The sequence below is a fragment of the Silurus aristotelis genome (genome assembly GCF_946808225.1).
Source record: "Silurus aristotelis genome assembly, chromosome: 6".
In the NCBI taxonomy this organism is placed as follows: Eukaryota; Metazoa; Chordata; class Actinopteri; order Siluriformes; family Siluridae; genus Silurus; species Silurus aristotelis.
This window is the reverse complement of record NC_139579.1, coordinates 16,285,118-16,311,403: the sequence shown is the minus strand read 5'-3', so window position 1 is coordinate 16,311,403 and position 26,286 is coordinate 16,285,118. Positions and strand designations below refer to the sequence as shown.

Genomic DNA, 26,286 nt, shown 5'->3' with positions numbered 1-26,286 from the left:
GCAGAACAACAGCTTATTTCTTAGCCACTATAAGTTATAATAATAATAATAATAATAATAATAATAATAAAAGGATTTGAGATCGGGTCTCTGTGTAACAAGCTTTTGCCCACAGTAACATTTTACACTTTACAGGACACTTTATATAGTAGGAAATTATAGACGATTTCACTTCTCTTGCAAATCAGTTCTTTCATCATTATTTCCACCAAGCAAACCTTCATGTGAGCTCTTTAAACACATTTATTTCAACTAAAAATAATAATCTTTATAGTCTATAGAGTCAAGGGATCTGCGCAATTAACCCTTTTTTTTTATTTTTTTTTAAGTACATTGTGTGTGTTTGTGTGTGTGTGTGTTGATTTTGGTCTTATACTTTCCTTATATAAAATAAATCAGTGATCAGTAAAACAACCGCTGTTAAATGTGTAATGGTTAATTGGGCCTGCGCTACATGTTATTTATTTATAAATCGTTATAAATGTTGTAATACTACTCTGTTAATAAATAGACTTGATTTCCTGTTAGTAAGTTTGCACGGAAGTTTGCAGCTTTGGGGATTTCACCTCCTGACCACGAAGCACACAGCGTCCTTTGTTGATGTTAGTGAGCTGCAGGGTGAAGCCTCAGTCTCAGGCCGCGGCCCCTTTAAGAGCAGCTGGGTGGAGGCGCACAGGAAGTGAAGTGTCAACGCCAGTCTCAGCCAAAACACACTCACAGAGAGAGAGAGAGAGAAAGAGAGAGAGAGATCCGGAGGCGCGGTACTTTGATGGCCCTCGGTCTCAGTACGCTATTAAAGTGGCCCCGCTCTACAGACGTCCGGAGCAGAGGTGAGAGCCGCGCTGCCTTTACAGTCCTGTTTCCTGTTTCGTTCCAGGCGCGAGACTAACGAATGTAGGTGGTACGGGTGAGAAGGGGAGGGGGTGGGGGGGTGCGTGGGTGTTTCCTAGCAACGGGTTTCCGTTACTTCCGCGGTGATCTCATTCATAAGAAATGCGCAACCGGAGATTAGTTCGGCGCTCGCGAGCGCGCGCGGAGATCCTGTCTGGGGCGAGACCGCGCGCGCACGCGGACGCGTCTAGAGCCCAAAGCCGGACAAGTGGTTTGGAGTTTCCCGCGCGCGCTCCTGAGACAATGTGAGACAATTTGGCCAGGAGACGCAAGTGTCCAGTGTCCCCACACCAGCAACACCGACACTACAGAAATGCTGTGTGTGTGTGTGTGTGTGTGTGTGTGTGTGTGTGTGTGTGTGTGTGTGTGTGTGTGTGTGTGTGTGGGGTGATGGGTGTGTGCGGGGTGATGGGTGTGTGCATGGACAACTGGCTTTCGGTTCACACTAGACATCTGTGCACTTCATCTGCTCTAGGACACTCAGGTTACACAGTGCTGTTCTGTAATGGTCGGTTTTACTTTCAGATTATTGATATAGAATAATAAGAACTCCCAATAAAGGATTCATCCTACAGAACATTTCATTTCTTCATGTGCAATAACGATATCCTGGTCAGGATCACAGTGGATCTTCTGGAAACATTGTATAAGAGGGGAGTACATCCTACTGTAGATGGGAAGCCAGTTTTTTACACACACACACACATATAATATATATATATTTATCAGAATCAGAACACTATTGATCCCACAGAGAAATGGTTCAATTATAAACTTGTATTTATAAACGTACCCGAAATGGGCAAGTGAGAGATGAAGATGGTTGGAAAAAACACCATGACGCCACATGAGGAAGAAACCTTGGGAAGAGAGGGGGAACCCCTAGTCATCCAGGTTACACCAGATAATTACAATAATAAAAAATTCAATTCTATAACTGTGTATTATAGTCAAAAACAGGAAGCCATGTGCTCATAAGGAAACTTGAATGGGAGCAGTTTAGAATTAATTCTAGTTTTAGACTAATAGTAAACAGATACATTAAACATATAGTTTACTCAAATCTATTTTAACTGACTTTAACGATGAAGACTTGAGGGCACAGTCGTTGCAGACCTAAAGCTGTCCAAGAAGAACATCTACAGTCATCGTTATGGTTATTGTTGGTAGCATCATGGTGATATTTAGGCTGTTCCTGTGGCAGCACCAAGGGATTTTTCCAGACGAGTTATTTTGGTGGTTAACTATTCATAGCACAGAAGAGACACTGACATGGCGGAGCGTGTGCTGTCGGGAAGAGTGATTCGGCACACAGCATTGTTGCGTTGGGTTTTTAATATAGTGTGAGATTTTTTTCCTTGGTCTTCGTTCAGTTGAATAACATGATTATCCTCTTTCATTGGCAAACCTCAAGGGGATTTATTAGGCAAGTTGATGTGTTGGAAGCAGGAAAAATGGGCAAACACATCAAGCCTCTTCATGGAAGTTATTTCCTAATGGCAGTGCCTGCATTGAACAGGACTCCCCTTTCATTTGGTTTTGAGGAGCATGACCAAGATTTCAAAATGCTGATTTCCCTCTGATTTACCCAGATCTCAATTCCATCAAGCATCTGTGGGATGTGCTGGACAAACAAGTCTGATCCATGTAGGCCTTACCTGGCAACTTACCTAACTGAAGGATTTGCTTAAGACCTTCAAGGGTCTTGTGCAGTCTATGCCTCAAAGGATTTACTGCTGCTGATGTAAAGGCATGTAAAGGCCAGCTGAGTTTCTCTATTTGCCTGCAGAAAGCAGCACTCTCCACTGTTTATGTACGAAGGCAGACTGATCAATGATCTGCCTGCCTCACTGCTCTTTGCTCCTTTTTATAAGCGTTGGTTGAATTGTGTTTAGAGGACTGGTGTTAGGAGACCTGGAGTGCTGGCGTCATGCTGAAGAATGTGGTGTCGTGGTGAAGAATGTTCCGCAAGGTCAAGAAGCGCCACAGCAGCAGCAGCTCCCAAAGCAGTGAGATCAGCACTAAGAGCAAGGTGAGCTGTGCTGCACTCTGACCCGTCTCAACTGCGAGGTACAAGGCAGTTCAAATAATAGCACTAGCACCTGTTCTGTCTCCATCTAGTCTGTAGACTCCAGTCTGGGAGGCTTGTCCAGGTCCAGCACAGTCGCTAGTCTTGATACAGACTCCACCAAGAGCTCAGGTGAACCAGCACATGTTAACATAATCTATACATAATCCATAATGAATAATAAAATCTATTATTGAAATCTTTACATCGAACCCGATAGGTAACAGTGTGTCCGAGACATGCGCTGAGTTCAAAGTTAAATATTTGGGAGCTGTTGAGAAGCTGGACTTCGAGATGAGCAAAACCCTTCAGGAGCCGTTAGACCTGATCAGCTATATCGATGCAGCTCAGGTAATGTCCAAATACAGGTATGCTCAACTTAAGGCATAGCATTACAGCACGAACGATCTCATGCACATTGTAGAAAACACACTGCTCTAGAAAAAAAGATTTTGGGAGAAATACACAGAGTTGTCTTGTTGCCACTCCATAATATTATTTTTGTACCGTCAGGACAAACACCACCGTCTCATTCACTCTCTATGTTTAATTTTTGGAAACCTCTGTATTCTCTCTCCAAAGCAAGATGGAAAGCTGCCATTTGTGCCTGGAGAAGAGGAGATGATCCTGGGTGTGTCCAAGTATGGGGTCAAAGTGGTGTCTTTGGACCAGTGTGTAAGTCTTTTCACTATGTGTGTATCTGTATATGCACATTTATCATAAGGCGGTTTTGGTTAAGGGAAGTGCAACATCCTCATTTGTTTTTAAAAAATAATGTTAAAAACATTCATGCAGTCCAAACACACTTTTTGGTGACCATATAGTACCTGTATGCTGGTGTATTTTAGGTTACAGTAAAAGGCTCTATATCTTTATACTCAAGGCATTTTTGTTTGTGCATACTGTATGTTTTGACATTTTTTTAGCTAATTTTTAATATACACTGTTATATATATAAAAAAAAAAATAGATTTTCCATTTTTTATGAACAGCATATAGTGTAAATCTCTCTACAATCTACTACAGCAATTTGGTAACATGGTTATCAAGCCGTTTCAACCATCGTGCTTTTGAGGATATATTTAATGTTGTAAAACATTCACGAAACAAGGTCTCGTTATTATTAATGATGGAATGACAGCTATGAAAAGTTGATCCCTCACGAACCCCCCTTTTTTACTTACATATGCAAAAACTAACAAACAAACAAACAAAAAGTTAAACAGCATTTGACGTTACAGAAAGAGCACGAAGCCCATTTTCCTGAAGACTTGGTGGAAAGCCGACTCACTGTTATCAAGGACACCTGAGACCAAAAGAAATTATATTCATATTAATGATTAGACAATTTAATTTGTGAAATAATAGCATTCTCCCTGTAACGCAAGTTTTTACATGGAACATAGTATCTCATTTTGGTTTGGGTTTTTTTCCGCTGTATCGCGGAATTTTGCGGTATATAGGTATTGTTGAGTTGTTTGAATTGTTTTTGCGGTAAAATACCGTAATTTCCAGACTATTAAACGCACCCAAATATAAGCTGCAGGCACTGAATTTTACAAAGATTTTTATTTTGAACATAAATACCTGTCTATAAGCCGCAGGTGCTACACTGAAACTATTGAACTTTACACAGGCTTTAATGAAAGACAGTGTCTGTTACACGGCTTGTATCTAAACAGTAGCCTACCAAGAAAGTCATTGTTCACTGTCTTCCTCCTTCCTTTCACAACTATTTCTCTTGAGAGTTTTTCTTTTGGCATCGAATCTTTTCTCCCGATGCCGTGCAGCTCAGAACACAGGTGAAGTGCGTTTTTTTCATGCCCGGTTGTTTTCAGCGTGACGAATGATTCACATTTCCTGTAGACAGTCCGAGTGAGCGGCAGGTCAAACGTCAAAGGAACATCATCCATATTTATGATGTGGTGCGGCCCGATTCAGTGGGAGCGCATCTGATTTAATATAAAGAGTTTCATTGGTTCACCTAAATCCATTCGGCAATTTCATTGGTCTAATGTTATGGGGCTCAGTTTTTTGTCTTGAAGTTTGTGACTATTTTTTGTTTGATAGTTTTTTTGCTCAAACTCCCGTGCTGCGCTTTACCCTCTCGTTAGGACGTGCTACATCGCCACCCTCTCTACCTGATAGTGCGCATGCTGTGCTATGATGATGGACTTGGAGCTGGGAGAAACCTCCTGGCACTCAGCACCACCGATGCCAAGCAGCAGGAGTGTAGCATCTGGGTCTACCAGTGCAGCAATGCGGTAAGTTTATAGACCAAGTGAAGGAATAGCCTGCACACTATACCCCTTTAACTGGTTTCCATTAAAACACTTGACAACCTCTGTATTTCTGTTATCACATTGTAAATATTTTTGCTTTCTACCAGAATCACATTGTACTGTATCTGGTCTGTGCCATGTTTTATTTTGTTTTATTTGGATTGCATATTTCTAGTTATATTACGTATCCATTCCTATACAAGTAGAGTCTTTGTGTTATGTTGTGTTCATCATCTTGACGTTATCGCTTAAGATAATTTTTATCAATATTTGCTGCACTGACCAGCCATAATTTCTGAGAAGAGAAAAAAAAAGGGACCTGGATGCACCATATTGGAGTTATAAGGAGTTACACCCCATGTCTTGGTCAAGGCACATGATCAAAGCCACACTCCCGTGCTATTGGCCTTGCGCCGCACAGAACGTAAACCAGACATGTCTTGAGTATATATCGCCCTGCTCGTGCAACCCTTTTCTGTTGAAGCGTGAAAGCGTATTTCTATAATGTACTACAGTAACAGTTCTGTCCAACATTTATTTTTTTTCTATTTATTGCAGGAACAAGCTCAAGCCATCTGTAAAGTGCTCTCAACTTCCTTCGACTGCGTTCTGGCCTCGGACAAATCCTGAGGTCCGTCTCTCCACTGAAGGTCAAAGTGGCATAAAGCTATGATCTGTGGATAATGTTTACAGTGTCAGAATCATAGTGGTTAAGGTTAGGGGATTCGTATATGGTTAATCCGCTCCATGATCAGGGTACAAAAGCGGCCTTCTGCAAAAAGCACTGTTTACATCATTTATGTACATTATATCCCTCTGCTCCTGATATTACAGTGTGCATCATCTAAACACCATCCCAGGCCAGACTGTAGCCCTAATGTACGTATTTAATATACACTCAGCTCAGCTCAGCGTAACGTTTCTGCTGTGGTCCAGTAACTGAGCATCTCATGGGATTTGTGCTATCAGTGGTACAGTAATAACAGCAGGTACAGAGGAGCACAAGGACTTATACATCAACATGCTGTAAATTCCAGTTATCTGTAGCTCTGTGAGAAGAGTTAAAGAGGTCTGATGTTTCGTTCGATACAGACCTGTCCTTCTTTTCACTCCTAAATCCTGGTCCGGATGTGAGCGGATCAGTTCGTACGGTACATAACATTTAAAACAACGGTACAATAAACTTTTTTAATCAATTTGAATCCTTTCGTGTTACAAAAAAAAGCTTCCCCCTACTTTCCTTTTTGTCATGTCTTTCTGTTTCCTTTAAAAGTCTTAAATGTCAGCTTTGATCATCAGATTTTATCTATGGATTATTACATAATTAGTAGTGTTTTTTTTTTTTTTTCATATTTTAGTGGCACGTTGTCCTTGCACCATACAACACCTTCTGTGCTTCTGCATACGAGGTTGTGTGGCAGTGTTTTGAAAAACACTGAACTACACATTTTTTTTGTTCATGTTTTCTTTTATAATGACAATCATTAATAGGTCCATTTTCTTCTAATGTAAATCATGTGACCTGGAAGGAGAATAGCAATAGTTCTGCATTAATAGACTTTAATAATAGACCCGCTAAGCAGCAAGTGACCATTTGATCCTCACAGACGACGCCCCAACACCTTCATGCTTTGCAGTGCTCAGCTTAAGAAGGCAAACTGCTCATATAAGTGTCAGCTTTATTATAAGAACTTGTCACTGCACAAGGAAATGATTGCTGAGTTGTGAAATATTTTTTTTGCATCTCTGAGGGTGCACTTACTGCAGTAATTTAGTAAAGAGTGTTTACTTCATGCAATGCATCGATGCATTAAAATTGTACTCCACTAGATGGTGATGTTGTACAGGTATTTTGGTCGAAATGGTCAATGTAATTTATTTACGTACCAAACAGTAGACCCTACTGAAATATTCTGCATCCTCCTCTTTATTCCTAAAAAATTGACCCTTTACATGCTTTAAAAAAAAAAAGAATTAGATTCATAAAGACACAAAAAAAGCTCAGTAAGCCCATTTTTTTTTTATTTAACTTCCAGTTTGTTTATTTATCCAACATTAGAGTCAACAGAAACACAGTAAACGAGAGTAAAATGTTTCTCTTCACCGTTATTTTCTAGAACAGAGCGACGACATGGTCTCTGTTTTAGTTCAGTTTTTTTTTCTCTAATGTTCACAATTAAATATACACGTATAAACTCTTCATTTATTTACAGCACCACACGAGACCTAAGGTCCTTTATTTTTATTTTTATTTTTTTAATTTTTTAATGAGTTGAAAGGAAGAGGAAGATTCTGGAAGTCTTTTTCTCGTTGCTAAATTTACAGGTCACTGTGTTTCAAGCTCAACAGGGATCTGGATCAATTTTAATTTAACGTCCATATAACATTCTATAGAGTTGCTCTGCAACCAAATGAAAACTTCATCACAAACGTATTGCTGTACAATATTACACGTGCAATCTCCATTCGGGAAAGGAAGGAAGGTATGGAGTGATATGGAGATGCACGGTTACTGAGGAATGGTTTTGGTTTTCCCTGTTAAAGGGTACATTAGGAGGGTTGGTCCTACATTTCCTAAAACCTGGGCAGACATTATTTACCCAACTCTAAAAATTCATTAAAATCTTAACAAGACCTACAGGACATAAATATGAGCCTAGGTCCTATTAACATAAAGCTATTATAAACTCACTATGAGGCTATTATTTAAGAAGTGAATTGGTAGGATGCAGTGAATTGTGAAACCATGGAAAAGGTGAAGAAAGACGACGATGACGAAAATGAGAGCCGGGCAGGGGTACAGCAAACCGCTCAGGCCTGAAGAAGGTTCGCTTCATTTCACACTTCGATCTTTGGACCGTTCCGTGGTCTGCACTGGTTATGACGGATCTGCTTCCCTTCAATAAGCATCAGTATCATAGCATGTAGTAAACACACATTATATTATTATGGTTGCTGCTTTCATTCCGAAATGCATGCTGTATATCTCTTTCTCAGCAGAGAGGAGGGGAGAGGAGAAAAGAGAGGAGGAAAGGAGAAAAGAGGGGAGGAGAGGAGCTCCCAGGTTTGAGCAGTGGAGAATCTATTTATAAGTTTGGATGTGGGGCAGCGAGTTTGGAAATGGGGACAGAGGAAGATCCCAAGGGGAGGCAACAGCAGAATTCCCGTTCTGCTCCAGTGCAGTGCTTCAAAAGAAAACAACACCTCCATTTCGCCTTCTGTCCATCTTTACCCAGGCAAGACGTGAAACTCCACGTCATGCGCCTTTTTTTCTGCTCAAGTTCTGAATAAACGTGTCGTCTGATGAAGGAACCAGTCCTTCAAAATTATCTAAAAGCTGGATGCGAACAGTTCAGCGTCGAAATCCACGAAGCATTTTTGTTTGTTTTTTACTATTTAAAAGTGCATTTACCGTGTCAACATGACTGACTAACTTTTTTTTTTTTCTAGTCAAACAAAGTGAGCCGAAGCACACGTACAATTTACAGTCTTCAAACCTACAAGAGCGACAATGTCCGAAACAAACCTCCAGTGCTTTCTGGTGCAAGAAGCTAACTGTCTGGAAAGAGTCCGTACAGGCACGGGCTTCATGATGAAGATGAAGAAGATAATTGTGATTATTAAAAAAAGCCTGGGAACGCAGAGTCAGAAACATGCGAGGGTAAAATGGGGTCAGCCTGGGTGAGCACCAAAAACCTTTGACTGTCAATCTGCCATGAAGTGTACGAATGTGACGGGGAAGGCTCCTCTCCTCATCGGCTCTCCTTCTATATGGCCCAGCTGGAAAACAAAAACAAAAAAACGTTTGTGATCTAGTTATTACTGTTCACACATGCTGTTTTCCGCCAATCGTAAAACAGCAGCAAGCAAATTATGAGGATGCAGAAGAACATGCATGTCATTTCAGTGCCTTTGACTCGCTGCCTGATTTTTGGGCATGGTCTCAATTTCTTTTATAGAACAGTACCAAAAACATGATCTGAAAGTCAGTGAAAGGAAAAGCCTTGCTGATAAGGGAGATCAGAGAAGGATTGCTGATAGAAAGGCTTCAGTAACACAACTAGCCTGTAGTGAGCAGAAAAGCATTTCAGAATGAACATCACATTTAACCCACTTATATGGATTCCTGCTAGCTAAGAAAATGAATGAGAGAATACAGAGGGCAGAGGCTCAGCAAAACTGGACATCTATAAAGGCTTTTCCAATGCTATTGAAATGATGAATTGTGGTATCAAAGGAAGGGGGAGGTGAGGACATGGTAGCTTAGTGGTGAAGGCATTGGACTTCGGATCCGAAGATTCATTCATCTCTTCTCCCGCTTATCCGTAATTCGGGTCGCAAGGTCAGCAGTCTAAGCAGATACCCCAGACACTTCTCCGTGTCCTGGGATCGGGCTGTCAAGGCCCCCGCCTTCGACTGCTGCCCAATAACCAAAGATCATGAGTTCAAACCCTAGCCACACCAAACTGCCACTCCCGGGCCCCTGAGCCCCATAGCTGCTCAGTTGTACAGTATGAATGAGATAAATGGCATCTGCCATAAGCGTAATTGCGTTTTCACATATCCTGGTGCGTTCTTTTATGTTTGATTTTTCTCATTTGTTTAAATTTAATTAATAATTCTGGAACCGAGCATAGAACCATTTCAAGGAGTTACCGATTAGGAAAACTAACTTTTTTTTTTGGACATATTAAAAAAAAGCTTCTGCATGGTTCCTAGTATCGAAGTGTGCAATGAGTTTTGGAGTTTTATTCACCAGAAATATCATTTCTTGCCAATTAAAAAAAGGCTATTTATCATATAAGAAAATAATTTGACCATATTAACATCTCATTGTCTATGCTTGCTTAAAAGCTGGTAGTGTAATGATGGCCTCTTTCTTCTATGAATGACCAGGGTACATTATATTTGCAAAATAGATTCATGTAAAAGAAAAAATATATCATGTAGCACCATATTAGGAAGATGGGGGGATTCGTAGCTTAGTGGTTAAGGTGCTGGTTTACTTATCGTGGGGTTCAAGCCCTGGTATCGCCAAGGTGCCACTCTTGGGCCCTTAAGCAAGGCCCTTAACGTCACCGTATCATGGCCGACCCTGCGCTCTGACCCCCGCTTCTGAACAAGCTGGGATATGCGAAGAATGGGATGTGCTGTAATGTATACGTGACAAATAAAAACTATTCTATATTAAATTGCCAAAAATATCAGGACATTAAAATTTTCATATAAAAGGGCAACGAATTCCTAAAATTCCCAACGTTGTTTTGGAAGTCTGGAGGTTCCTGATTCAATGTATAAGCATTGTTTTGCTTAGTGTTATGCTTTAGCATGGAACGAGGCTTTTGCAAATCCCAATGCAGCCAAGAGCTTTGTGGCATTTCCACTGGAAACAAATGACCTCTTGTTCACTTCCTGTACTGAACATGTGCACAGCTCGACTGCTGATAAACAAAAAACAAAAATGAGTGCAGCACGATTATGTATTTCCCAAACCCTCTGCAGCACATCTGTACACAGCCGAAGTGTTGCGAGATGATGATGATGATGATGATGATTTGAGGGTGCTGCTGATGAGGCTCAGTGGAGTTCTAAAGATTAAACTGCGCCAGTGGAACAAAGATAAGAAGGAAGGCGAACAGCAGCTGGCCTGCATTCCCACAACCAGAAGGAAAGAATGAGGTCATCGCATGTGTCCAGGCCACCACAGCAACTGCAAGTTGATAAAGTCTCTATCTCTCCCTTATTTCTCCCAGCACTCTCTGTTCCAAACCTTTACTCCCTTCATCCTTCCTACTTGCTTATTAAGGCAAGTAGTTCCTCACACACACATTCGCACAGACTCACCCACCACTCCTGGTCCTCCTCTCCATCAACAATGATCACCTCACCCTCAGTGAAAGTCAGCTCGTCAGGGTTATCAGCCATGCAGTTATAGATGGCCTTCACCCTTTTCGGCCTCTGCTTCTAACACACACACACAGAATGCGGAGAATAAACATATATAGTCTGTTCTGCACTGCACCCATGAAATCATTTGTTTACAATTTCATCACGTCAGTTTCAGGCATTTCCTCCTGATATGATAGAACGTACCGGGTATGTTTTCCTGGGTACGTTGCCATGAGCCAGAGAGTGACTACTTGAGCTTTGAGGGCATCCAGGAACTTCCTTTGCTGCTTGTCAAAAGACAAGAAATGACATTGCAGTCAAAACAAAGCACATCCAACATGTTAAAATGTCAAGTAGCTCAAGTTTTGAGGTTCACACAGCCTTCAAACTGCGCCCCCAAATGAGTACAACATGAGTTCACACTCAATATCTTTGACTCACAGATTAAGCCGTTTCTGTGACATCTACCTGGTCTCTCTGTGGTGTCCGAATGCGCCGGTGGCCCTTTGCTGTAGCTTCTGTCCGAGCTGTAAAAAAATTAAATCAAGTAATCAATCCTCGCTTACTTTATATTAGATATCCTATGAATTATTCCTAAATGTTTCCGATATTAACACACTCACACACACTAAAACATATTGGGGATACAGATTTTAGTCAAAGCTGGCAAAATTAGACACGTCCTTCACTCAGGTAGAAGTGCAGATACTCATGTTGAAAAAGACTCTAGTAAAAGTTGAAGTACTGACTACACTTTTTCACTCAAGTTAATTTAAAGAAGTTTGAGCTCTGACATGTAATTAAGTAAAAAGTAGCCTTAACTATTACCTGTTTTAGTGTCACGCTTGTAACTGGCCCTCACATCATATTAATATAAAATAATTTCATATTTTGTTACCTAATGAATGTAACCAGACTGAACATCCACCATATACAGTGAGGAAAATAAGTATTTGAACACCCTGCTATTTTGCAAGTTCTCCCACTTAGAAATCATGGAGGGGTCTGAAATTGTCATCGTAGGTGCATGTCCACTGTGAGAGACATAATCTAAAAAAAAAAAAATCCAGAAATCACAATATATGATTTTTAAACTATTTATTTGTATGATACAGCTGCAAATAAGTATTTGAACACCTGTCTATCAGCTAGAATTCTGACCCTCAAAGACCTGTTAGTCTGCCTTTAAAATGTCCACCTACACTATATTTATTATCCTAAATTAGATGCACCTGTTTGAGGTCGTTAGCTGCATAAAGACACCTGTCCACCCCATACAATTAGTAAGAATTCAACTACTAACATGGCCAAGACCAAAGAGCTGTCCAAAGACACTAGAGACAAAATTGTATACCTCCACAAGGCTGGAAATGGCTACAGGGAAATTGCCAAGCAGCTTGGTGAAAAAAGGTCCACTGTTGGAGCAATCATTAGAAAATGGAAGAAGCTAAACATGACTGTCAATCTCCCTCAGACTGGGGCTCCATGCAAAATCTCACCTCGTGGGGTCTCAATAATCCTAAGGAAGGTGAGAAATCAGCCCAGAACTACACGGGAGGAGCTGGTCAATGACCTGAAAAGAGCTGATACCACCGTTTCCAAGGTTACTGTTGGTAATACACTAAGACGTCATGGTTTGAAATCATGCATGGCACGGAAGGTTCCCCTGCTTAAACCAGCACATGTCCAGGCACGTCTTAAGTTTGCCAATGACCATTTGGATGATCCAGAGGAGTCATGGGAGAAAGTCATGTGGTCAGATGAGACCAAAATGGAACTTTTGGGTCATAATTCCACTAAACGTGTTTGGAGGAAGAAGAATGATGAGTACCATCCCAAGAACACCATCCCTACTGTGAAGCATGGGGGTGGTAGCATCATGCTTTGGGGGTGTTTTTTGCACATGGGACAGGGCGACTGCACTGTATTAAGGAGAGGATGACCGGGGCCATGTATTGCGAGATTTTGGGGAACAACCTCCTTCCCTCAGTTAGAGCATTGAAGATGGGTCGAGGCTGGGTCTTCCAACATGACAATGACCCGAAACACACAGCCAGGATAACCAAGGAGTGGCTCTGTAAGAAGCATATCAAGGTTCTGGCGTGGCCTAGCCAGTCTCCAGACCTAAACCCAATAGAGAATCTTTGGATGGAGCTCAAACTCCGTGTTTCTCAGCGACAGGCCAGAAACCTGACTGATCTAGAGAAGATCTGTGTGGAGGAGTGGGCCAAAATCCCTCCTGCAGTGTGTGCAAACCTGGTGAAAAACTACAGGAAACGTTTGACCTCTGTAATTGCAAACAAAGGCTACTGTACCAAATATTAACATTGACTTTCTCAGGTGTTCAAATACTTATTTGCAGCTGTATCATACAAATAAATAGTTAAAAAAATCATACATTGTGATTTTTGGATTTTTTTTTAGATTATGTCTCTCACAGTGGACATGCACCTACGATGACAATTTCAGACCCCTCCATGATTTCTAAGTGGGAGAACTTGCAAAATAGCAGGGTGTTCAAATACTTATTTTCCTCACTGTAGAACACAAGCAGAGAAAAGATAATGATGATAAGGTGATCAGAAATGTCTTTGTTCTTAGTCATGTTTACATCACTGACTCCCTCTGTCTCATTAACGTTAGCTATACTGTACTTCTTGTTGCCTTCCATCTTGCTCATTATTAGCTTTGTAGACTAGCCTACATCTGTGGTGTGTGAGAGTCAGGAAATACACCAGTGGTAGATTGAAAAAGCAGTGCAATGGCAGGAAATAGGTAGATGGGCTGAAAGTGTCACGCAACGAAGAGAAAAAATATTGATCAAGACACTAAATAGATTAAAACTAAAGCAACGAGTCTGTTTTCAAAATGTAAGAAGTAGAATGTACAGATATTTGTGTAAAAAAATATCCGGAAAAATAAATAGTGAAGTAAAGTACTGAAAAATCCAGAAAATTCTACTTAAGTGCAGTGAAGAATTATTTGTACTTCATCACTTCCCACCTCTGCCTACAGGTGACAAATGAAAGGAAAGAAAACATACAAAGCGAATTAAATCAGTTGTTAGACCACCAAACATTTCTGGATCTCTATTTTCCAAATGAACATCATTCTTCCAAAATCATGTTGGAGAGCACTGCCTATAACTTCACTCCCAAATCTGAGTTCAGTCAGATAAACGTTGCGCTGATTTGCACCAAACCCAACTACTTAGGCAACCGTATCTAACCCATTGCATTACAAACAGAGACGCTGATGCTTTCGTTTAAGTTTGATCAGGGGACTACAAGGCTGATTTAGTCAGTATTATCATCATCATGATCTTTTTAGTCACTGATAATGTGGAACCCTACTTAGCACACAGCGTAGCTTAGCTACATGCTTGGAAAAAGACCTTGAACAGGAATTAATGACCTAAACAAAGCCATAGTGCCCTGTAGACCATTGCATTATATATGTGCAAAGTGACCCTTGTTCTCACTGATAACGTAAGAAAAATATATAAGAAATTGATTTCAAATATACACAAGTTATATATTAAGTAAAATACAATTATTATTATTGTACTGAAATGATTGCACAAGATATTAACATTAATTGTGGCATAAAAATCTATAACTATTAACATCAATATTGTGGACCAGATGTTAAGGCAAAATTCAAGATTTCAAGATCAGAAGTTTCCCCAACTGGGATAGAAACTGGAAATCTGGTGTGTGTGTGTGTTACAATTCTGACCTTGTAGCAGCTCCCCTGTTGATGCTTGGACCCTGAGCCACCTGTCCGGTTTTCCCCTGCATGGTCATGGCCTCCATCACACCGGCTGCTTTAGATACAGGTGGAGGAGGAGCGGCTGGTGCTACGACTGCACAGAGTACAGCGTTAGTTGTGCAACCTACCATCAACATGTATCAAAGACCCACAAGGCTTATTTTTGATTAAAGTTTGAATTCAAATTCTAATTGGCATCTTGGTGCAGACTTAAGAAATTACTTGTCTCATCTTGTGTCATTTAATCTTGTGTTAATCCATGTACAGGATCACAAACTCACAGGAGGATGAAGTGACTCGCATAGGCGGAACGGGTGGATGCATGTTAGGGGGATCTGAGGAGGATCTCTGCCTGCCTGAGAGATCTATGGAGCCGGGCTTCCATGCTGGAGAAGTTTGGAGAACTCCGCTGGGACCAGTCAGCTGCCCTATTGAGATTAGTGTGTGTGTGTGGAAGAATGAGAGAGAGCGAGAAAGGCATTGGACGTGCAAACCCAAAACAGAAAGTTTGCCCAGCTTCTTTGCCCACACCCTAGAAGAGGCTGCTTTTTGTTTTCTCGAGAGGAAGACAAAGTTCCGGGCAGATACTTTTTCTAAACCGTGGCTCAGCTCCAGGCCTTAATTACAGCAGAGTCTGGAGGAGCACGGCACAATGCCACAGCGTGAACAGATTTACCTCAAGAAAGCAAAGAGTCTCACTCCTGCGCTCTACATTAAGCGATGAGCCTAACTGAAGTCTGGTATAGAACTAAAACTATATTACGAAAACAATCCGGCATATACTTTTTTTGTTTCTTTTTTTCAATGAAGTGTGGCAATAGATTTAGATATAGGCAAAACCTGATCGTAGAGCAACAGTCTGGCTTAAATGGGAATTATTAATATATTGGCCTTGATAATATGAGACACTGCTATATAAAAAAAAAAAAAAAAAAAAAAAAGGATGTTGGGCATTTATAGCTTGTGCCGAGTCATTCATCTTTCTCTGCTGGCTCTCTTGCGACCTTTCAGTGCAATTTATGACCTTTAGATCAAGCAAAGTAACTTAAATGAGATATATATTTGTTTGGGATACGAGACAATTATTATTATCCTTATAGAGTCAGATTTTCACACTTAAAGTTCAAAAATAGACTGGATTAGGGGATCCATCAACAGCTATTTGTCAAAAAAAAAAAAAAAAAAAAGCAGTTACCGATATTTCTGGGAGGCAGTGGAGGAGCTGAAGTGGACAGGACCCCACTGGATGGGCTGGTGTTGACGATGGTCCCGTATGTCTCATTGTTGACCAGGTTTGGAACGTAGCACCGCTGTTGTTTGTCCTTGGCTGTGATGGGCTGCATCACTGAGCTGCCGGGCGTATAGCAACTGACCGGCCTCTCGTCCCGCCGCAGGGGACTGGACTGGAGATAGAAAAGGTCGTAGGTCACAAAGACAGTCATACAGTATCATAAGCAGCACACATACTGAATTCGTTTTACAGTCGCTCACACACACAGGACAGAGAATGCAATAAATCTACATTCTCTTGTTTCTCTTTTAATGACAGTTTAAAACTTTATGAAAATAAAATTGAGTGTAATCCCAATAAAAATAAGAACAATGTCATTAAAATCTAGGAGCACTGGTGTCACTGGCTTGAGTTTTTATAAATAAATGGTTCAAGGAACAAAACATCCTGACACCTCTATTACACAATGAATACTGATGGATATTTTATAGTATATTTGACTCGTATACGGAATCCATGTAGTAACTTTCGTTGAAAAAAAGAGTCACGACAGCAAAACACATTGGTACCTTCTCGTCCAAATCTTCATCACTCTCGTCTAGGTCTTCGTGCTGTAGCCGCCACTCGTATTCGACATGCACGTGCGCGTTAAACTTGCCAGCGAGCGCCTGGTTCAGCTGCGCACACAAAGCAGACGCTGGTAAAACTCTGAGATGCAACTACATTAAGCCATAGCTGATGTGTAACAGTGAGCGTGACTCACCAGCTCCTCACACTGCAGATGTTTGAGTCTCCGGGCGATGTCCAGTGGGGTTTCACCCGCCTCGTTAGCTGCACGCAGCGTCAATAGTGTCACAGTTTTATATTCAGGAGCATCATTAAAAGCGCTAGTTATTTACATTGGCAGGCTAAAGCTGAATGGAAAGGGATTTTCTTCACAGGCTCTTTGTTCTGCTTTTCGAAACCGGCATTTATATCACTATATTTTTGCACCAAACTGTATTACTGTAGCTCAACGTAATCCGTAAAAATAAACTCAAAACTTTAGGTTTTTAAAAGTAGAAAGGTTTTTTGATGACCAACAGAATGTCTTTTTTAAAAAAAACACACACATGCACAAGTGCTCCACTGGTCCTGGCTCCCCTGTTTTTTTTTTTTTTTTTGCTGTTCACCAGAAGAACATTAATTAGCTCAATTCCCATAGACAACACTGGGGACAATGCCAAACACAAATCCTGTCTCTTATCGCCACGACCAGCTTTCAAAACAGCCCAAGCAGAAGAATGTGAAAGAATAAAGCTAAATAAAAACAAGACGACTTTAACTCAAACAGTGGAAACGTTTCTGTTTCTCACGGAAGAAAGAAAAAGCAGGAGGCGCTCGGTCGATGGGTTTTCTTACCGATATCTATCGAAGCTTTGCCTCTCAGGAGCAGTTTGAGGCACTCGCTGTTGTCCGTGAGACAGCAGTAATGCAGCGCCGTGCTTCCTTTCGCCGTCTGCTTATCCAGATTCACACTTCAGATCAAACGACAAAGTTCAGAGTAAGTCTCTCAGCGCATTACTTAGAATTATCTTCACTGTGGAAAGGCTTAGGGTGAGTTTAACTGGCTTACAACATTAGTAAGGTTTGGAATATACAACGTTTATGTGTTGGATTCAGGCCATTACCTATTTTGAGTGAGGAAGTCCACGATATGAAGCGAGGTTCTGTCGACCAGCCTCACCGCCAGATGCAGGGCGGTCTCTCCTTGTTCCTACAAGGGGAAAAAAAGCCCAACAAACTTGGAACACATTTCACACTGATATCCTACAGAGTTTCCAGGTTGTTTTCCAGGATATTTTCTCAGTAATATTATGTATGACAGCTCCCAGGACTCCCAGCCTATCTGTCGCTGACAATAAACTTTCTTTGGGCTTCTCCCGTTAGGGGTCGCCACAGCGGATCTGGCGCATGTTTTACGCTGGATGCCCTTCCTAACGCAACCCTCCCCAATTTATCCGGGCTTGGGACCGGCACTGAGAGTGGCTGGGGTTGGTTCCCTGACCGGGGATTGAACCCGGGTCACAGTGGTGAGAGCGCTGCATCTTAACCACTAGACCACCACTAGAACCATTATCACAGCCAACACTGGCCAATCACTGGCACGTCGAAGTTCATATATGAGCAATTCCTCACTCCGACTACTACATTCCTCTCCTATTGGCTTTACTGAATCACATGATGAATCTTTAACTTTTAGATAAACTGGACTGAATTCTGGCTACTTAAAGGATTTTCCGCAAATCTACACTGGCTCAATTGTGTGATATAAACACTACACAGATAAATAACAACAACAGCAGTAAAACATTGATAATTCTCTATCAAAACGCTTCGGGGAAGACTCACATGCCCGTTAGCCAGAGGAATGGGTTCCATTAAGTCCACTCCCTCAGCGTAGACCTGGATGAGGGAGAAGATGTCACGTGCCTTCACCGCATCACACAAGGTATGCAGTCTGGATGAGGTGTCTGGATGTTTTTTCCGAGCGAAGCGCTTTTCTGTGTATTTAGCCGTGATGAAGTCTTTCCTGGCCTGCCTAAAAAGCCGAGAGAACAAGAGGTTAACACGAAAGGAAAAGCTCTGACACTGTCCACTGCAGTGTTTGGTCCAGTGACAAAAATAACACAACAACTGGAGGACATTTCAGAATTTCTGTTTGTTTTGCAGAAAAAAACTGCTTCACATAAGGTTACAAGGTCTTGTTTGCTTCGTTTCAGAGCAGTTTATTGGATTGTTCAAACAAGACGGATTCATCACTTTTTCTTGCTCTCAGGATTTCCAGAGTGAGATTATAATGCATTTATATTACATGTGTATACTATATTAGACCGGGTGCTGTCCCAAATAAAAATAATATTGCACAGTAACATTTCGGCGCTCTATTGTGAGAGCTGTAAGCACAAACAGACAAGCAAGAGAACATCACTTACATGTCACTGGTAGGATTTGGTTTGACCCCATCTTCCGCACTCAGACACGCTTCCATGATCTCGTTAAAGCCAGCATTCCCTACGTTCTTGGCCAGCTGCAGGACACACGCATAGACACGCACCGAATATACAAAGGGCTACAACAGTGGAGCTTTTCTATAACCATGTACATAAAAAAATTTTAATCTGTGCTTTTATTGTTCGCAGACTAAAGATGTAATTGTGTAAAAAAAAATGTTCAATATAAATAATAATTCTTTTATAATCAGATGTAGTGATTCCATGAAGGTCAGTAAGATTGTCGGAGTAAAACGTATCTATGCTGCAACAGCTAAATATGAAACACCAACCAAGAGTTCGGATGTGCTGAGGACGTCCAGCGTGAGGGACTGAATTCTGGAGTAGTGCACTCCCAACTCCCTGTGGATCCCCGAGCATTCTATACAGGTCAGAATCCCCAGGTTAGTGGACAGCCATGTGGGTCCTGCCGAAAAGACATGGACATGATGTTTCAGTGAATACCAATAAATGTTAAAACAGGAGTCTATGACCACATGATATACTGTTTGTGAAAGTGTGGTAATGTATTCAAGAAGTCACCACCCCCCTTAATCTTTACCTGGTCATAGAGGTTTATAGAGGGTTATTCATTTATTCATTATTAATACTTTTTTATTCTTTTTTTTTTTTTACACACAGATGTGTTTGGCTTGCCCCTTGTTATTCATGCTTTGTGGTTGTTTAAACACTGTATGCCCTCTAACACACTCTGAGGCAAAGACAGGTGTTTTGAAAAACATGAAAGAGCATGAAAAATCTTATAGCACACATTTAACCAATTATGTGAAATCTGATAAAAGCTTGAACCAGACCTGATTTAGGGGATAAGACATGCAATAGCATAACACACTTACAGTATCTCACATAAGTGAGTACACCACTCACATTTCAGAGGACAATACTATAGAAATAAATCTTGGATATACTTTATATATAATTCCATACAGGAAATGATCTATCATTATGGCCTCCTGAGAAAGCATTTTCCACATTTTAGAAACTGTACAACAGCAGCTAAAGACATCGAGGAAGGTTCCTGGATGCAATTATAAATTCATTTCATGGACAAAAGTATTGAGACACTTGGCTTTTCCATCCATATATAGTTCTTCTCCAAACTGGTACAACAAAGATGGAGGAACACAATTCTACTGGATGATTTAGCATCAAATTTTCCTTTCACTTGAACTACGAAACCCAAAATCTGCTCCTGCATGACGATACCCTGACCCATGACGAGCTCCATGAAGATAGATTTTACATGGTTTGAAGTGTAAGATCTTGAGTGCCCTGCTATAGAGGCTTTGACTCCACCTCAATTCAACACCTTTGAGATGAACGCTGACTGCACCCCAGGCCTCCTCACCTCACCTTTATTACACCATTGTGGTTGAATGATCACAAATCTCTACACAAGCACATTTTTGAATCTCGTTTAAAAATTCCCTATGAATGTTACAGTCCAAATATATTTGTCCCCTTCCTTGTCACCCTCATTAAACAAATTGAATCATTTCAGCTCTCAGTCTATCACAAAGCCTTTTGTTCCTGCTCTGAGACGCTCACCTGGAGCGCCGCAGTCACAGCAGACGTCATTGCCAGTCATTCGCTTGACCTCGCCCAGGATGGCTTTAGTCAGCTCCTGCACGATGTTGTTCTCGCCCACGTGCTGGTCTCCCTTAAAGGCGTTGTTGAGCGCTTCCTCTTTACTGTTCTGCAGCACCGAGATCCAGCTGGACAGAAACAAACCAAAGGAAGAGACGCAGGAAGAGCGCGTGATTTGAGATGTACGAGAGTGTAATGGATTCGGATAAGGGTAATTAGGAGTCCAGGAAAAGGAACTACATGAGGAAAAAAGTTTCCTTTTCAGTGCAGAAAACACACGCATGCTTACATTTGGCACTCGGCCTCATCCTCTGCCTGAAAGTGATACGTTCGGTCATCTGCGAGACGGAAGGATAGCGGAAGGGAGTGAGAGAGGGGGAGAAAAATGAGTGTTAGAAGAGGTGATTATGAATAAAAGAAGAATTCTGTTTATTTTACATGCAGTGGTGCTGTGCACAGACATGCACACAAACACCACATACTGTATATACAAAACTAATACCTCATTATATAAAAGATGTGTTTTTGCTTGTTTATTCTGCATTAAAAGCATTTTCTTTGTGAAAGCCCTCTTGGGCCTTTTGAATTCCTTATCATTATGTGCCTACTGCTATAAATCACTGTATGCCACTCCTTAAACCATGCATCAGAAGACATGACATAACCATATATCTTATGCATGGTCATGACAGTCAGTGATGCATCAATGACATGATGATTACCAGCCATGGCAGCTAGAGTAATGTTGTGATGTCATACAATGATTTTATGAGTAGACTGAGCACAGATAGTTGATAACAGAACTGATTCATACATGTATAAACACAATGTTTGGTGACAAACATTTGATGATGAAGCAGCAATCTTGAAATGTGGAGAGGATCATTATAAACGATCATAACGACTCAAAACTCCTGCCATAGCACGTTTAGTGACATGATTCAAATCGAATTTTTATTTGCGTAGCGCTTTCGACAATGAACCTCGTCTCAAAGCAGCTTTACACAGATAATGTGGTGATAAAGAATGAATAAAACTGTTCTTTATAAGTGTAAGTTTGTCCCTGATGAACGAGCCGGTGGCGACTGCGGTAAGGAAAACTCCTCGAGATGGCATAAGGAAGAGATCTTGAGAGGAACCAGATTTAAGAGGGAACCTCATCCTCATCGGGGTTGCACCCAATGTCCATTTATTACAGCTAAAGGATGTTGAGGTGTGCAGTGATGGTGATCAGAAGCAAACTGTATTCCTGAGTCAGTGTAGCAGACTGTTGACATTAACTACAGTCCAAATCCAAATCCTCAAAGCTCCTGTTCTTAATCCATAATCTCATGGATCCCCAGGAGAGATGATCATGTAGGGATTCAAGTAATGTGTCACTGGGTGTTGGGGCAAGAATTTGGGGAACCTCAGTACCAGTTCTAGACCAGCAGTAATACAATAACAAATAAAGATGTGTAAATGCAGATCTATTATATTTAAACACACACACATACTGTGCAATGGCCATTAAAACTAAATAGAGCTACTGTGATTATAGGCAGGTTTGCGCTTCCTTTAGGTACACAAGCAGCATTATTAAAAGTAATTGCTGAGTAATGAAAAAGGTGATTTATAAACCCCTGAAAAAACACTTTACAACACAGAGGAAAGCAAACCAAACTGCATGAAAGAGATTTTGGCACCAACTACAAAATTACAAACCTACTGGGGAAGTAGTGAAGCCTGGGAATGATGTAAGAGGCTTATTTTAATCATTGTGTGTGTTGCATCCACCCTATAAATCCCTGTGCAACTTGTTCTTATTGTAATGATAATGTTGGAATAAACGGAACAGACTCAACGGAACATTGATTTGACTTGTAGCCCAGTGTAATCAAAGCTGGTCATCATGACATAATACATAATTCACACTTTTACTGATGTGTGAATAGATGTATTGATAAATATTGTAAGTTATGGGAAAGAGTAGTGGAAGCCAGGCTAAGAGAAGAGGTGACCATCTGTGAGCAGCAGTATGGTTTCTTCATAGAAGAGCACCACAGATGCATTAATTGCTTTGAGAATGTTGATGGAGAAGTATAGAGAAGGACAGAAGGAGCTGCATTGTGTATTTGTGGATTTAGAGAAAGCGTACGACAGAGTGCCAAGAGAGGAGTTGTGGTATTGTATGAGGAAGTCAGGCATGTCTGAGAAAGTATGAGGGTGGTGCAGGACATGTATGAGGACAGGGTGACAACAGTGGAGATTGGACTGCATCTCCGTGATATTTGCGGATGTAGGGAGCAGGTTGAAAAGAGCCTGGAGAGGTGGTGGTACGTGCTGAAGAGAAGGGGAATGAAAGTCAGTAGGAGTAAAACAGAGTACATGTGAATGAGAGGGAGGGCAGTGGAGTGGTGCGGTTGCAGAGAGAAGAGGTGGAGAAGGTGGAGGAGTTCAGGTACCTGGGGTCAACAGTGCAAAGTAATGGAGAGTGTGTTAGAGAAGTGAAGAAAAGCATGCAGGCAGGGTGGAGTGGGTGAAGAAGAGTGACAGGAGTGATTTGTGATAGAAGGGTATCTGCAAGAGTGAAAGGGAAAGTTTATAGGACTGTGGTGAGACCTGTGATGTTGTATGTTTTACAGACAGTGGCATTGAGTAAAAGACAGGAGGCGGAGCTGGAGGTAGCAGAGCTGAAGATGTTGAGGTTTTCGTTGGGAGTGACGAGGATAAACAGGATTAGAAATGAGTTTATTAAAGGGACAGCGCATGTAGGATGTTTTGGAGACGAGGTGAGGGAGGCGGCATTGAGCTGGTTTGGACATGTGCAGAGGAGGAACATGGGGTATATCAGTAAGCAAATGTTGAGGATGAAGCCACCAGGAAGGAGGAAAAGAGAAAGGCCAAAGAGGAGGTTTATGGATGTGGTGAGGGAAGACATGCAGGTAGTTGATCCGCTGTGGCGACCCCTAATGGGAAAAGCTGAAAGAAGAAGAAGAAGATTGTGGTAGAGTTATAATATATAATCCCATTTATTCAAGCGCCTAGAGCTCAGAACAAGTCTGTATACCTGAGATAAATGTCAAAGGCTTAGAGATGAGTGACTTTGCAGGGAAAGAGGGACAGGAAAGGTCTGCAAAATTCAGGCTGTGTGTGTGTGTGTGTGTGTGTGTGTGTGTGTGTGTGTGTGTGTGTGTGTGTGTGTGTGTGTGTGTGTGTGTGAAAATACACTTTTCTGGTTTTGAAAGTGTATTGCCATACGTGAGATGAGGTCGAAGCTTTTCTTTTCGTCTGGGTTGTGCTTGACCTGGCAGGTGAGGAGGTTGAGCTTGGCTGGTGGTCTGTTTGGCTGAGAGAACAAGTGAAAGAATGAAACAGAAAGAGAGAGATAGAATAAATTAGCAAAGCGAATGGAAAAACAATAAAAAAAAAAAAACTTCCGAAAAAGCAGCTGCAAGTCCTCTACTGAGGATTGACGGCATTCTGAGGTCATTAGAGCCACACTCCTGCATGGTCGTGAAGTAGGTGCGGCTCTGTTTCTCTTTTTTTCTTTTTTTGGGAAAAGAGGGAAAATTCCAAGCCGGGAAAAAAAAAAAAAAAAAAAAAAAAAACGGAACAAGTTTGTAGCATTACTCAACACACATGATGTCCAGACAAAAAATGAACAGAAAAACAGTAGGAGATTCTTGTTAAGATTTGATAAATATGAAGTGGATTAAAGAGAAAAGAAGAGGAGAAGCGAGGGAATATGCAGTTTAGTAACACTTTGGCTCACCGTCCCGTGGGAGATGGTCAGGTAGCCGTTCTTCACAGTGCACTTCCTCTTCTGCCACACTTTACGAAGACTGGAGAAAGGAAACAGGAACAGAGTCATCTCAATGCTGCAGCCCTTCAGGGCTTCAATACAGTTAAATGAATGTCGAAGGTGTTTTCATGACATGATGCATGAAACTCATGTCCAGCATTACATTGGGATGAAGTTAACCCACTGACCCATCGCTTTTCTTGTACAGGTTCCCGCTTCTCTCTGTGCCGTGCTCCTTGTTCCCCTGCGGTTGGTGCAGACTGTAAGTGGTGCTCTGCCGCACCTGCGAATCCTGTAAAGCAGGAGAAAGGAGCATGTTGATGCTTGTGCACATTTCTCTTGAAAAAGGGACAGGAAGTGGTTATTCCCAGGGCCAAAGCAAGGGGAAAAACTTGCACTCTGATGCGATCACTTCCTTTGAGGAAACTGCCATCGTGGATGTCCCAGAACCCCCAGAGAGGTGACCGCATTCACAAACACATTTACAAACTTTGGGAAAGTAGTAAAGCAGGAGGGAAAGTGCAGTACCAGACTAAGGTTTCATATGTGCTTTATATGGAAAGGAATATGTGCAGATTAGATTATGAAAAGACACAAATATTCGATGTGTACTTAAAGCACAAGGAATTGACATTAGGTAGGTGAAAAAAGAACAACATTTGAAGCCAAGTCTGATTTCTGCACCTCAACACACAACATAGATACATGTTTTTTTATTTTTTATTTAAGTCAGGGTAAACAAATTATATATTTTTTTTTTCTATGCAGAGGTGCCAACATTACTAACAAGACAATCCTAGAGTGCAGAATGGAAACCCTGGTGCATGGGAGTTGACAAAATGACTATGTAAACAACAAAAATGCTGAAATAAATATTATTTGAACTTATATTTAACTGCAATTTATGAGATTTAAAAGGAGCCGGATGAGTGCTTACGTCCAACCAGTGAATGGTATTGAAAAAAATCATAACTTTAAATAATAAAAAGGTAGAGTATGCAGAATTTGGGGGGTAAAAAAAAAAAAAGTGCTCTTTTATTAGTGATATGAAATATCTATTAATACATGAACAGTACGAAAGCACATGTGAGACAGGACTTTATTACTGAATGAGCTGCAGGTTGACAAAAGAAATGCAAAATATTCACCCGTTGGTTTCTTTTGGTTTACAAAAAACGAAGTTCTTCGAATTCCCATGTGAAAGTTCATGAAAATAACGTAAACGTAAATGCGCATCCTTTCCCCTTTAGTTATCTGGCTTTACTGGCGCTTGAATTTTTCTCAGCGTGCTGTACTTTTTTAAATCAACCCCTACAGTGAAACACAAAATGTTGGCACCTCCGTACACGAATAACAAAATCAAAGAAACAGGAGGTTGGAACTTTGTAGTCTCCCACCCCTTGCACCTTTCTTTAAAAAAATAAAAAATAAAAAAGTGGACATCAATCAGGCACTTACTCTCCTAGACTTCGTTGGCAAAGGATGGAGGCATTAAGAAAAGGGAAACAAAATCTTTCCATCAGACAATTTACCCACAGCATGCTGCACAATAACAAACCAAACAAACACCGAAAGCACAGTCTTCTAAATGCTAAACCTCTTGGCTACTTGGTGGCCAATCACAGAGGTAAGAAGGTTGTTTACCTGCTCCTGATTTACATGTAATCACTACATGTTTACAGATTACAAGAGCTAAAGCAGTTTGTTTGAGGTAAAGAGAAATCATAGCG

The 26,286-nt window shown here is 41.1% G+C and overlaps 2 protein-coding genes and 1 long non-coding RNA gene across 11 annotated transcripts in view; 1 reads left to right on the top strand and 2 right to left on the bottom strand.

Moving 5' to 3' along the window:
• The window catches only part of LOC310727394, a 766,835-nt gene that overhangs the window by 78,615 nt on the left and 661,934 nt on the right, over window positions 1-26,286 (bottom strand). The gene's annotated exons all lie outside the window — the stretch shown is intronic.
• On the top strand, window positions 89-6,443 carry itgb1bp1 (integrin beta 1 binding protein 1). The gene is made up of 7 exons (XM_083543808.1): window positions 89-830; window positions 2,787-2,923; window positions 3,013-3,091; window positions 3,180-3,310; window positions 3,542-3,634; window positions 5,074-5,223; window positions 5,800-6,443. Exons 2-7 carry the CDS (start codon window positions 2,852-2,854, stop codon window positions 5,869-5,871), a joined length of 597 nt encoding a protein of 198 aa, XP_083399934.1. The 5' UTR covers window positions 89-830; window positions 2,787-2,851; the 3' UTR covers window positions 5,872-6,443.
• asap2a (ArfGAP with SH3 domain, ankyrin repeat and PH domain 2a) overlaps window positions 7,255-26,286 on the bottom strand; it is a 75,564-nt gene continuing 56,532 nt past the window's right edge. For 2 of the 9 annotated variants that reach the window (XM_083543626.1, XM_083543633.1), the window contains 19 exons: window positions 24,745-24,848; window positions 24,527-24,596; window positions 24,013-24,100; window positions 21,062-21,110; window positions 20,734-20,900; window positions 19,458-19,591; window positions 19,108-19,202; window positions 18,524-18,713; window positions 17,803-17,888; window positions 17,534-17,649; window positions 16,896-16,963; window positions 16,702-16,809; window positions 16,097-16,304; window positions 15,183-15,329; window positions 14,869-14,995; window positions 11,572-11,657; window positions 11,335-11,414; window positions 11,086-11,205; window positions 7,255-9,021 (listed from right to left, as the gene is read on the bottom strand). In XM_083543626.1, the coding sequence (XP_083399752.1) occupies window positions 8,947-9,021; window positions 11,086-11,205; window positions 11,335-11,414; window positions 11,572-11,657; window positions 14,869-14,995; window positions 15,183-15,329; window positions 16,097-16,304; window positions 16,702-16,809; window positions 16,896-16,963; window positions 17,534-17,649; window positions 17,803-17,888; window positions 18,524-18,713; window positions 19,108-19,202; window positions 19,458-19,591; window positions 20,734-20,900; window positions 21,062-21,110; window positions 24,013-24,100; window positions 24,527-24,596; window positions 24,745-24,848 (2,118 nt within the window). In that variant the 3' untranslated portion in view covers window positions 7,255-8,946. Of the gene's footprint in view, window positions 9,022-11,085; window positions 11,206-11,334; window positions 11,418-11,571; window positions 11,658-14,868; window positions 14,996-15,182; window positions 15,330-16,096; window positions 16,305-16,701; window positions 16,810-16,895; window positions 16,964-17,533; window positions 17,650-17,802; window positions 17,889-18,523; window positions 18,714-19,107; window positions 19,203-19,457; window positions 19,592-20,733; window positions 20,901-21,061; window positions 21,111-24,012; window positions 24,101-24,526; window positions 24,597-24,744; window positions 24,849-26,286 lie in introns of all 9 variants that reach the window. The other 7 variants (XM_083543627.1, XM_083543628.1, XM_083543631.1 and 4 more) reach the window with 7 other exon arrangements.